The sequence below is a fragment of the Bufo bufo genome, chromosome 6 (genome assembly GCF_905171765.1).
Source record: "Bufo bufo chromosome 6, aBufBuf1.1, whole genome shotgun sequence".
NCBI classification, from domain to species: Eukaryota; Metazoa; Chordata; class Amphibia; order Anura; family Bufonidae; genus Bufo; species Bufo bufo.
Genome location: NC_053394.1, coordinates 9855651 through 9870616, shown reverse-complemented (window position 1 = coordinate 9870616; position 14966 = coordinate 9855651). Strand labels below are relative to the sequence as shown.

The window sequence follows — 14966 nt, the reverse complement described above, 5'->3', positions numbered from 1 at the left end:
GGACTGATGAAATGAGAGTGAGTCTTGATGGGCCAGATGGATGGGCCCGTGGCTGGATTGGTAAAGGGCAGAGAGCTCCAGTCCGACTCAGACGCCAGCAAGGTGGAGGTGGAGTACTGGTTTGGGCTGGTATCATCAAAGATGAGCTTGTGGGGCCTTTTCGGGTTGAGGATGGAGTCAAGCTCAACTCCCAGTCCTACTGCCAGTTTCTGGAAGACACCTTCTTCAAGCAGTGGTACAGGAAGAAGTCTGCATGCTTCAAGAAAAACATGATTTTCATGCAGGACAATGGTCCATCACACGCGTCCAAGTACTCCACAGCGTGGCTGGCAAGAAAGGGTATAAAAGAAGAAAATCTAATGACATGGCCTCCTTGTTCACCTGATCTGAACCCCATTGAGAACCTGTGGTCCATCATCAAATGTGAGATTTACAAGGAGGGAAAACAGTACACCTCTCTGAACAGTGTCTGGGAGGCTGTGGTTGCTGCTGCACGCAATGTTGATGGTGAACAGATCAAAACACTGACAGAATCCATGGATGGCAGGCTTTTGAGTGTCCTTGCAAAGAAAGGTGGCTATATTGGTCACTGATTTGTTTTTGTTTTGGTTTTGAATGTCAGAAATGTATATTTGTGAATGTTGAGATGTTATATTGGTTTCACTGGTAAAAATAAATAATTGAAATAGGTTTATATTTGTTTTTTGTTAAGTTGCCTAATAATTATGCACAGTAATAGTCACCTGCACACACAGATATCCCCCTAAAATAGCTAAAACTAAAAACAAACTAAAAACTACTTCAAAAAATATTCAGCTTTGATATTAATGAGTTTTTTGGGTTCATTGAGAACATGGTTGTTGTTCAATAATAAAATTAATCCTCAAAAATACAACTTGCCTAATAATTCTGCACTCCCTGTAGTTGTGATACCTAAATTTTCCACTTATATCACCCTTTGCTCATAGCCTCATGCGGTGGTGCCTGGTGTGATTGGTCATCTGACTGTTGAAGTAAGCAATATGGTGGCTGGGGTGATGGACATACGTTTGAATTGTTGAAATCAGGAATCTATTGGAGAAAATCATAGTCGCTTCCAAATCCACAAACCAACTGATGAATATTACACATTGTGAGATCCTGCGGGCTTTATTCAGTTCACACTTATCTCTTCTGCCTGTAATAAAAAGATACAAACTGATACATTATAATGATCTAAGCTGATGCAACACATATGGTGATATGGAGCATGCTGATATAACCTGGGTATCTCCTGTATATAATTATATATGTACAGCTGGTATAAGTTATACATCTTCTGTATGTAGTGATATGGAGCATGCTGGTATAACCTGGGTATCTCCTGTATATAATTATATATGTACAGCTGGTATAAGTTATACATCTTCTTGTATACAGTGATATGGAGCATGCTGGTATAACCTGGGTATCTCCTGTATATAATTATATATGTACAGCTGGTATAAGTTATACATCTTCTTGTATATAGTGATATGGAGCATGCTGGTATAACCTGGGTATCTCCTGTATATAGTTATATATGTACAGCTGGTATAAGTTATACATCTTCTTGTATATAGTGATATGGAGCATGCTGGTATAACCTGGGTATCTCCTGTATATAATTATATATGTACAGCTGGTATAACCTGGGTATCTCCTGTATATAATTATATATGTACAGCTGGTATAAGTTATACTTCTTCTTGTATACAGTGATATGGAGCATGCTGGTATAACCTGGGTATCTCCTGTATATAATTATATATGTACAGCTGGTATAAGTTACACATCTTCTTGTATGTAGTGATATGGAGCATGCTGGTATAACCTGGGTATGTCCTGTATATAATTATATATATACAGCTGGTATAAGTTATACTTCTTCTTGTATATAGTGATATGGACCATGCTGGTATAACCTGGGCATCTCCTGTATATAATTATATATATACAGCTGGTATAAGTTATACTTCTTCTTGTATATAGTGATATGGACCATGCTGGTATAACCTGGGCATCTCCTGTATATAATTATATATGTACAGCTGGTATAAGTTACACATCTTCTGTATACAGTGATATGGAGCATGCTGGTATAACCTGGGTATCTCCTGTATATAATTATATATGTACAGCTGGTATAAGTTATACTTCTTCTTGTATACAGTGATATGGAGCATGCTGGTATAACCTGGGTATCTCCTGTATATAATTATATATGTACAGCTGGTATAAGTTACACATCTTCTTGTATGTAGTGATATGGAGCATGCTGGTATAACCTGGGCATCTCCTGTATATAATTATATATGTACAGCTGGTATAAGTTATACTTCTTCTTGTATATAGTGATATGGACCATGCTGGTATAACCTGGGCATCTCCTGTATATAATTATATATGTACAGCTGGTATAAGTTACACATCTTCTGTATACAGTGATATGGAGCATGCTGGTATAACCTGGGTATCTCCTGTATATAATTATATATATACAGCTGGTATAAGTTATACTTCTTCTTGTATACAGTGATATGGAGCATGCTGGTATAACCTGGGTATCTCCTGTATATAATTATATATGTACAGCTGGTATAAGTTATACATCTTCTTGTATACAGTGATATGGAGCATGCTGGTATAACCTGGGTATCTCCTGTATATAATTATATATGTACAGCTGGTATAAGTTATACATCTTCTTGTATATAGTGATATGGACCATGCTGGTATAACCTGGGTATCTCCTGTATATAATTATATATGTACAGCTGGTATAAGTTATACATCTTCTTGTATATAGTGATATGGAGCATGCTGGTATAACCTGGTCATCTCCTGTATATAATTATATATGTACAGCTGGTATAAGTTATACATCTTCTTGTATATAGTGATATGGACCATGCTGGTATAACCTGGGTATCTCCTGTATATATTTATACATGTACAGCTGGTATAAGTTATACATCTTCTTGTATATAGTGATATGGACCATGCTGGTATAACCTGGGTATCTCCTGTATATAATTATATATGTACAGCTGGTATAAGTTATACATCTTCTTGTATATAGTGATATGGACCATGCTGGTATAACCTGGGTATGTCCTGTATATAATTATATATGTGCAGCTGGTATAACCTGGGCATCTCCTGTATATAATTATATATGTACAGCTGGGATAAGTTATACATCTTCTTGTATACAGTGATATGGAGCATGCTGGTATAACCTGGGTATCTCCTGTATATAATTATATAGGTACAGCTGGTATAAGTTATACATCTTCTTGTATATAGTGATATGGACCATGCTGGTATAACCTGGGCATCTCCTGTATATAATTCTATATGTACAGCTGGTATAAGTTATACATCTTCTTGTATATAGTGATATGGAGCATGCTGGTATAACCTGGGTATCTCCTGTATATAATTATATATGTACAGCTGGTAAATGTCACACACCTTCTTGTATATAGTGATATGGACCATGCTGGTATAACCTGGGCATCCCCTGTATATAATTATATATGTACAGCTGGTATAAGTTATACATCTTCTTGTATATAGTGATATGGAGCATGCTGGTATAACCTGGGTATCTCCTGTATATAATTATATATGTACAGCTGGTATAAGTTATACATCTTCTTGTATACAGTGATATGGACCATGCTGGTATAACCTGGGTATCTCCTGTATATAATTATATATGTACAGCTGGTATAAGTTATGCATCTTCCTGTATATAGTGATATGGAGCATGATGGTATAACCTGGGCATCTCCTGTATATAATTATATATGTACAGCTGGTATAAGTTATACATCTTCTTGTATATAGTGATATGGACCATGCTGGTATAACCTGGGTATCTCCTGTATATAATTATATATGTACAGCTGGTATAAGTTATACATCTTCTTGTATACAGTGATATGGACCATGCTGGTATAACCTGGGTATCTCCTGTATATAATTATATATGTACAGCTGGGATAAGTTATACATCTTCTTGTATACAGTGATATGGAGCATGCTGGTATAACCTGGGTATCTCCTATATATAATTATATATGTACAGCTGGTATAAGTTATACATCTTCTTGTATATAGTGATATGGACCATGCTGGTATAACCTGGTCATCTCCTGTATATAATTATATATGTACAGCTGGTATAAGTTATACATCTTCTTGTATATAGTGATATGGACCATGCTGGTATAACCTGGGTATCTCCTGTATATATTTATACATGTACAGCTGGTATAAGTTATACATCTTCTTGTATATAGTGATATGGACCATGCTGGTATAACCTGGGTATCTCCTGTATATAATTATATATGTACAGCTGGTATAAGTTATACATCTTCTTGTATATAGTGATATGGACCATGCTGGTATAACCTGGGTATGTCCTGTATATAATTATATATGTGCAGCTGGTATAACCTGGGCATCTCCTGTATATAATTATATATGTACAGCTGGGATAAGTTATACATCTTCTTGTATACAGTGATATGGAGCATGCTGGTATAACCTGGGTATCTCCTGTATATAATTATATAGGTACAGCTGGTATAAGTTATACATCTTCTTGTATATAGTGATATGGACCATGCTGGTATAACCTGGGTATCTCCTGTATATAATTATATATGTACAGCTGGTAAATGTCACACACCTTCTTGTATATAGTGATATGGACCATGCTGGTATAACCTGGGCATCCCCTGTATATAATTATATATGTACAGCTGGTATAAGTTATACATCTTCTTGTATATAGTGATATGGAGCATGCTGGTATAACCTGGGTATCTCCTGTATATAATTATATATGTACAGCTGGTATAAGTTATACATCTTCTTGTATACAGTGATATGGACCATGCTGGTATAACCTGGGTATCTCCTGTATATAATTATATATGTACAGCTGGTATAAGTTATGCATCTTCCTGTATATAGTGATATGGAGCATGATGGTATAACCTGGGCATCTCCTGTATATAATTATATATGTACAGCTGGTATAAGTTATACATCTTCTTGTATATAGTGATATGGACCATGCTGGTATAACCTGGGTATCTCCTGTATATAATTATATATGTACAGCTGGTATAAGTTATACATCTTCTTGTATACAGTGATATGGACCATGCTGGTATAACCTGGGTATCTCCTGTATATAATTATATATGTACAGCTGGGATAAGTTATACATCTTCTTGTATACAGTGATATGGAGCATGCTGGTATAACCTGGGTATCTCCTGTATATAATTATATATGTACAGCTGGTATAAGTTATACATCTTCTTGTATACAGTGATATGGAGCATGCTGGTATAACCTGGGCATCTCCTGTATATAATTATATATGTACAGCTGGTATAAGTTATACATCTTCATGTACATAGTGATATGGAGCATGCTGGTATAACCTGTGTATCTCCTGTATATAATTATATATGTACAGCTGGTATAAGTTATACATCTTCTTGTATATAGTGATATGGACCATGGTGGTATAACCTGGGTATATATTCATACCTCATGCGACCCATGCAGTTCATCTTCTGTACCATCTGGGAAGTCTGGTAGCGGCATTCCGAAGCCAGCTTTACCCTTTAGCCAGGAAGTCCTCTGCTTCCCTTTGCCCTGAGAAGACAATATTATTCCTGGTTACTAACCTCACATGATATCATTCTGGACTCCTCCATAGATATTAATCTGCCAGAAAATGTCCATCTTGACATTACTGTAAATCTGTAGGTAATGATGGCTATACTATAGACCAGGGGTACTCAACTAGTTTTATTAAAGGTCCACATACCTGGGTCTGCAGTCAGGTGAAGGTCCGAGCTGAACGTCAACAGTAAAGATGCCATGCGATCATGTGATACATGCGCGTGGGGCGCTCTGATGTTATAGTGGAGCGCCCCGGGTAAGTCCCAGAATTAGTAATGGCCACATTAGTGCCCCAGTAAGAATAATGCCCCCAGTAAGAATAATGTCCCCATTAGTGCCCCCAGTAAGAGTAATGCCCCCCATTAGTGCCCCCCTTCTCTGCTTTTGCAAAAAAAAATAAAAAATTTGCATTCACCTGGCTGCGGTGAACATTCGCTGCTAACTGCAAGCTCAGGACCGGTGCTCCAACGTGATGGCGTCTTGTAGGTCCTGTCCTGAGCTTCTAGTCAGCAGGGAGTGTTCTCCACAGCGTGAGCAAATGGAGGTGGAGGTACCGTAATTTTATTTATTTTTTTACTAGCACAAGTAGCGGTGGAGGTAACGGCTGTACTAATGGGCGTTCCATGATGGAAGCGCTCATTAGTAAGGATACTTTCACACTTGCAGCAGGACGGATCCGACAGGCTGCTCACCCTGTCAGATCCATCTTGCCACTACTTCGCCGTGCCGCTGCTCTGTGCCCATCGACTATAATGGGGATGGGGGAAGAGCTACGGCGCAGCGCGGTGAGAGGCCGCCAGACTAAAAGTACTACATATCCGACTTTTTCGTCTGGCGGCCTCACGCCGTGCACTGCCATGCTGCGCTGTAGCTCCGCTCCCGCTTTAGTCAATGGGGAGTGGCAGTCCAGCGAAATAGCGGCAGGACGGATCTGACAGGGTGAACAGCCTGTCGGATCCGTCCTGCCGCAAGTGTGAAAGTCGCCTAACAGTCCTTACAGGAGAATTCTGGCACCGGCAAGGGAACTAAAATACCAGCCTTACTGGTGAACTACTGGCCGGGTGGCAACCCAAGCCACAGAACAGACATGTGATAGTTTTGTTCCGCATCCAATTCCCATTATTGTGGGATTGGATGCGGCCCATTAATTACAAGGGGGCCACAAGAGATGCAGACAGCACACTGTGTACTGTCTGCATCTTTTTCCGCTCCATTGAAACGAAGGGGTCCGCATCCAATGCCCCAATAATGGGAATTGGATGCGGAACAAAACTATCATGGTTTGATGGGGCTTAATCACTTTATTTATTCAGGTTACCTAAAGAAGATGGCCCAGGAGAGATGGGAACACGACTCTGACTGGAGTCCTTTCCTGCAGTCAGTGACGTCTTCCCGCCTCTCTGTAGCCCTCTCCACGCCCCCCTTCCTTCCCAAATGTGACATTTATATCATTGGGGGCAGCAGTGATGTCCCTCCCTCTCCAGCAGCTTGAAGCTCCCTTACGTGCTGCCGCTGCTGCAGGGGAGGAGGGACCTGCAGTGCTCCAGCCTAAAAAAAATAATACCTAGTAGCCATTGGCTCCTGAACTGAAAAATTTAGGAGCCAAATCAGATCAGATCGGCGTAGGGTTGTTTTGAAACCAAAATTTTGATTTGCTTTCGTCACCATAAAAAAGTATTACGATACTCAACACCGCGAAAAAAAAAAAAAAAAAGCTGCGTGCATTTCGCATTTTATGAAACATTCGGCCCATAATAGAACAGTCCTATGCTATTTTTTGGGGTGACAAGGTGACTAAAAAATGGCGAATGCTCACCGCACAGGAGATAATTTTGAATAATTTAATAGTTTGGACAGCGCTATGTAATATGTTTATTTATTTATTGTTTATATATTTTATATGTAAAATTGGGAAAGGGGGGATTTAAACTTAATATTTTAGGGTACTTTCACACTAGCGTTTTTCTTTTCCGGCACCGAGTTCCGTCACAGGCGCTCAATACCAGAAAAGAACTGATCAGTGTTATCCCCATGCATTCTGAATGGAGAGCAATCCGTTCAGGATGCATCAGGATGTCTTCAGTTCAGTCATTTTGACTGATCAGGCAAAAGATAAAACCGCAGCATGCTACGGTTTTATCTCTGGCGAAAAAAAACGGAAGATTTGCCTGAATGCCGGATCCAGCATTTTTCCCCATAGGAATTGTGAAGGACTTTTATGCAATTGCCTATATGCTTCAGTTTGATTCTCTCCCTGCTATTTTGAGGACTATATTGTTTGGTTCCAAATGTCAAGAATGAATGTATTCGTGTACCGGACAATGATGTTGAGATTATGTTTGTAGGTGGGATAGAAAGTACTTGTCTGAAATTGTTAAGAATTGTAAATGTTCTGGCCAGCAGATAATTGAGCTGTGTGTATTGGTAAAACTCAATTATCTAGTCTGGCCCAGAGGAGGAGTTTTTGCTGCATAAATTGTGAGTTCTGTGTACCAGTAAATCAGTCTTGTTCCAGCATTAAGTTGACTCATGTGTGGATTATTCGGCGATTCCAGGGATATTCCTACTCGTGGAATATTGGGTGATTTTCTTTTATGGGAAGAAGGGAATGCTTGACGGGGATATTTTCTACTACCGTCACAGGAATGTATTAGTGCCGGATCCGGCATTCAAAATACCGGAATGCACCCGCACTAAATCCGGACCCATTCACATCTACGGGGCTGTTCACATGAGCGGTGATTTTCACACATCACTTGTGCGTTGCGTGAAAATCGCAGCATGTTCTGTTGTGCGTTTTTCACGCAACGCAGGCCCTATAGAAGTTAATGGGGCTGTGTGAAAATCGCAAGCAAGTGCGGATGCGGTGCGATTTTCACGCATGGTTCCTAGGATGAAAGTCTATTCACTGTATTACTTTCCCTTATAACATGGTTATAAGGGAAAATAATAGCACTCTTTAATACAGAATGAATAGTAGAAGGTCAATATAATAAACATTGGTGGCGCAGTGCGCCCCCCCAACACCCCAGTATAATAAACATTGGTGGCGCAGTGTGCCCCCCCTCAATATAATAAACATTGGTGGCGCAGTGCGCCCCCCCAACACCCGAGTATAATAAACATTGGTGGCGCAGTGTGCCCCCCCTCAATATAATAAACATTGGTGGTGCAGTGTGCCCCCCCATCACCCCAGTATAATAAACATTGGTGGTGGTTAACTGCCGCTGATAGCAGCCCCCTGTCACAAAGGTCGGGTGCCGGCTATTTGATTCCGGCACCCGCCTCCTGTATTTGTATAAGAAACGTTGGTGGCACAGTGCTAACGCCCCCCCCCCTCCCCCCAGTATAAGAAACATTGGTGGCGCAGTGCGCCCCCCCCCCCCCCCAGTATAAGAAACATTGGTGGCGCAGTGGGCAGTGCCAATGAGGGTTAAAAAATAAAAAAATAATTTACTCACCTCCTCCAGTTGATCGCGTAGCTGCCGGTCTCCTGTTCTTACTTCTTTCTTCAGGACCTGTGGTGACATCACTGTGCTCATCACATGATCCATCACCATGGTAATGGGCCATGTGATGAGCTCAGTGACGTCACCACAGGTCCTGAAGAAAGAAGTAAGAACTGGAGACCGGCAGTTACGCGATCAACTGGAGGAGGTGAGTTAATTTTCTTTTATTATTTTTAACCGTCATTGGCACTTCCCACTGAGCCACCAATGTTTCTTATACTGGGGGGGGGGGGCGCACTGCGCCACCAACGTTTCTTATACAAATACAGGAGGCGGGTGCCGGAATCAAATAGCCGGCAGCCGACCTTTGTGACAGGGGGCTGCGATCAGCTACAATTAACCCCTCAGGTACCGCACCTGAAGGGTTAACTCAACTGCAGCTGATCGCAGCTCCCTGTCAGAGGTCGGGTGCCGGCTATTTGATTCCGGCACCCGCCTCCTGTATTTGTAATACAGGTCAGTTTTCTTCATTGGTGGCGCAGTGGTCACAGCCCCTCCCCTCCTCCTCCTGCCTCTTCTTATTGGCGGAGGCGGCGGCAGCAGCAGCACAGGGGGAGGGAGAGACTCCTCCTGCGCTGCTGAGAACATCAGCTCCTGTGCCGCCGCTGTATTGAGCAGAGCTGCCAGAGTGTGCAGGAGGAGGAGCGCTACATGTGGAGGAAGCCCTGTCTCACTGCGCTGTGGGACAGGTGGAAGTGCGCCGGTAAGCTCCTCCTCCTGCACGGCACAGTGTGCAGGAGAGGAGGAGCGCTCTGAAGGATGGCCGGGGTCCGGACAACTGGCGGCCGCGGTCCGTATTTGGACCGCGGCCACCAGTTGAGTACCCCTGCCATAGAGACTATAGATGGGCCAAATGGTTCTAATCTGCCGACACATTCTATGTTTCTATGGCTGAGATGATGAATTCTTGGCTTCGGTGATCTTCAGTTATATCATATCTTATACTCCAGTCACATGCAGAGCTGCATTTAAAGTTCTGTCAATGTTGAAATGGACTATGGAAGGTCAAAGAAACTGCTAGTACTGATAGAGTAAAAATGGCAAATAGCAGATTTGTAAAGGCAGCTCTGGATGTGATTGGAGTATATAGCACAGTGTCATTTAAACTGCTACCGTAGTCATACCTTCACTTGGATATATCCTCTTTCTGATATCACATATCCCCCGATTTGCTCCAGAGCGTCGGCTGTTGTCTCTGAGATGTGAATCCGGAGAGCTGTGGAGGACAGAAGACAGCGGCTGCAGTAGAGTAGCTGGATCACATCTGGAGAGACCCCTGATAAAGCATGTGTCCCACCCCACACACACAGACTGGTGCTGAATTATACTGCTCTTATATGGGAGGAGATTTATCAATGAGTAACGTCATAAATTAGGAGCATCCTCCGGCTGTCCTTCCGCCAGGAAAAGATCTATGGAAGCTCGGAGATGCACAAATGAAGATAAATATGGTGGACCCACTGGCTCCACTCACCGCCTTTACTACGCCCTCTTTTCAGAAAGTAGCGAGGGAGGCGCAGTAACGCCACGTCTTACAAATTTGTCTCAAGTGGCATTTAAAAAGTTGCAAACACAAGGTTTAAGCCTAAAAAGAGGCACAGGAAGATGATAGATTTCCACCATTGTGCCTACATAATACTGCCATACTGTGATTAAATAGTAGTGCCAAACAAAGCCTACATAATAATCACATAACAGAACCATATAGAGCTCAAATAGTGTATCCATATAGGGAACATATAACAGTACCCCACAATGCTCGTACAGTACTGCCATAGCATGCTAACAAAACAGTGCAATATAGTGCACCCATTACAGTGACATACAGTCCTAAACAATAGTGCCATACAGGTCTCATATAATAGTGCTATATAGTGCTCACATAACAGTATTATACAGGTCTTATATAATAGTGCTATATAGTGCTCACATAACAGTATTATACAGGTCTTATATAATAGTGCTATATAGTGCCCACATAACAGTACTATACAGGTCTCATATAATAGTGCTATATAGTGCTCACATAACAGTACTATACAGGTCTCATATAATAGTGCTATATAGTGCTCACATAACAGTACTATACAGGTCTCATATAATAGTGCTTTATAGTGCTCACATAACAATACTATACAGGTCTTATATAATAGTGATATATAGTGCTCACATAACAGTACTATACAGGTCTCATATAATAGTAATATATAGTGCTCACATAACAATACTATACAGGTCTTATATAATAGTGATATATAGTGCTCACATTACAGTATTATACAGGTCTCATATAGTGGTGCTATATAGTGCTCACATTACAGTATTATACAGGTCTCATATAGTAGTGCTATATAGTGCTCACATAACAGTATTATACAGGTCTCATATAGTAGTGCTATATAGTGCTCACATTACAGTATTATACAGGTCTCATATAGTAGTGCTATATAGTGCTCACATAACAGTATTATACAGGTCTCATATAATAGTGCTATATAGTGCTCACATAACAGTACTATACAGGTCTCATATAGTGGTGCTATATAGTGCTCACATTACAGTATTATACAGGTCTCATATAGTAGTGCTATATAGTGCTCACATAACAGTATTATACAGGTCTCATATAGTAGTGCTATATAGTGCTCACATTACAGTATTATACAGGTCTCATATAGTAGTGCTATATAGTGCTCACATAACAGTATTATACAGGTCTCATATAATAGTGCTATATAGTGCTCACATAACAGTACTATACAGGTCTCATATAATAGTGCTATATAGTGCTCACAAACCGGACCATACAGGTCTCATATAATAGTGCTATATAGTGCTCACATAACAGTATTATACAGGTCTCATATAATAGTGCTATATAGTGCTCACATAACAGTATTATACAGGTCTCATATAATAGTGCTATATAGTGCTCACATAACAGTATTATACAGGTCTCATATAATAGTGCTTTATAGTGCTCACATAACAGTATTATACAGGTCTCATATAATAGTGCTATATAGTGCTCACATAACAGTACTGTACAGGTCCCATATAATAGTAATATATAGTGCTCACATAACAGTACTATACAGGTCTTATATAATAGTGATATATAGTGCTCACATAACAGTACTATACAGGTCTCATGTAATAGTGATATATAGTGCTCACATAACAGTATTATACAGGTCTCATATAATAGTGCTATATAGTGCTCACATAACAGTATTATACAGGTCTTATATAATAGTGATATATAGTGCTCACATTACAGTATTATACAGGTCTCATATAGTAGTGCTATATAGTGCTCACATTACAGTATTATACAGGTCTCATATAGTAGTGCTATATAGTGCTCACATTACAGTATTATACAGGTCTCATATAGTAGTGCTATATAGTGCTCACATTACAGTATTATACAGGTCTCATATAGTAGTGCTATATAGTGCTCACATAACAGTATTATACAGGTCTCATATAGTAGTGCTATATAGTGCTCACATTACAGTATTATACAGGTCTCATATAGTAGTGCTATATAGTGCTCACATAACAGTATTATACAGGTCTCATATAATAGTGCTATATAGTGCTCACATAACAGTACTATACAGGTCTCATATAATAGTGCTATATAGTGCTCACAAACCGGACCATACAGGTCTCATATAATAGTGCTATATAGTGCTCACATAACAGTATTATACAGGTCTCATATAATAGTGCTATATAGTGCTCACATAACAGTATTATACAGGTCTCATATAATAGTGCTATATAGTGCTCACATAACAGTATTATACAGGTCTCATATAATAGTGCTATATAGTGCTCACATAACAGTACTGTACAGGTCCCATATAATAGTAATATATAGTGCTCACATAACAGTACTATACAGGTCTTATATAATAGTGATATATAGTGCTCACATAACAGTACTATACAGGTCTCATGTAATAGTGATATATAGTGCTCACATAACAGTATTATACAGGTCTCATATAATAGTGCTATATAGTGCTCACATAACAGTATTATACAGGTCTTATATAATAGTGATATATAGTGCTCACATTACAGTATTATACAGGTCTCATATAGTAGTGCTATATAGTGCTCACATTACAGTATTATACAGGTCTCATATAGTAGTGCTATATAGTGCTCACATTACAGTATTATACAGGTCTCATATAGTAGTGCTATATAGTGCTCACATTACAGTATTATACAGGTCTCATATAGTAGTGCTATATAGTGCTCACATAACAGTATTATACAGGTCTCATATAGTAGTGCTATATAGTGCTCACATTACAGTATTATACAGGTCTCATATAGTAGTGCTATATAGTGCTCACATAACAGTATTATACAGGTCTCATATAATAGTGCTATATAGTGCTCACATAACAGTACTATACAGGTCTCATATAATAGTGCTATATAGTGCTCACAAACCGGACCATACAGGTCTCATATAATAGTGCTATATAGTGCTCACATAACAGTATTATACAGGTCTCATATAATAGTGCTATATAGTGCTCACATAACAGTATTATACAGGTCTCATATAATAGTGCTATATAGTGCTCACATAACAGTATTATACAGGTCTCATATAATAGTGCTATATAGTGCTCACATAACAGTACTGTACAGGTCTCATATAATAGTAATATATAGTGCTCACATAACAGTACTATACAGGTCTTATATAATAATGATATATAGTGCTCACATAACAGTATTATACAGGTCTCATATAATAGTGATATATAGTGCTCACATAACAGTATTATACAGGTCTCATATAATAGTGATATATAGTGCTCACATAACAGTATTATACAGGTCTTATATAATAGTGCTATATAGTGCTCACATTACAGTATTATACTGGTCTCATATAATAGTGCTATATAGTGCTCACATAACAGTATTATACAGGTCTCATATAATAGTGATATATAGTGCTCACATAACAGTACTATACAGGTCTCATATAATAGTGCTTTATAGTGCTCACATAACAATACTATACAGGTCTTATAAAATAGTGATATATAGTGCTCACATAACAGTACTATACAGGTCTCATGTAATAGTGCTATATAGTGCCCACATAACAGTACTATACAGGTCTCATATAATAGTGCTATATAGTGCTCACATAACAGTACTATACAGGTCTCATATAATAGTGCTTTATAGTGCTCACATAACAATACTATACAGGTCTTATATAATAGTGATATATAGTGCTCACATAACAGTACTATACAGGTCTCATGTAATAGTGATATATAGTGCTCACATAACAGTATTATACAGGTCTCATATAATAGTGCTATATAGTGCTCACATAACAGTATTATACAGGTCTTATATAATAGTGATATATAGTGCTCACATAACAGTATTATACAGGTCTTATATAATAGTGATATATAGTGCTCACATTACAGTATTATACAGGTCTCATATAGTAGTGCTATATAGTGCTCACATTACAGTATTATACAGGTCTCATATAGTAGTGCCATATAGTGCTCACATAACAGTATTATACAGGTCTCATATAGTAGTGCTATATAGTGCTCACATTACAGTATTATACAGGTCTCATATAGTAGTGCTATATAGTGCTCACATAACAGTATTATACAGGTCTCACATAATAGTGCTATATAGTGCTCACAT

General features: G+C 39.1%; 1 protein-coding gene across 1 annotated transcript in view; it reads right to left on the bottom strand.

The window, feature by feature from the left end:
* Positions 1-1153: 1153 nt before the first annotated feature.
* LOC121004403 (guanylate cyclase 2G-like) overlaps positions 1154-14966 on the bottom strand; it is a 122258-nt gene continuing 108445 nt past the window's right edge. Inside the window, 3 exon segments of the mRNA XM_040436601.1 lie at positions 1154-1177; positions 5599-5706; positions 10370-10461. Coding sequence (XP_040292535.1) covers positions 1154-1177; positions 5599-5706; positions 10370-10461 — 224 coding nt within the window.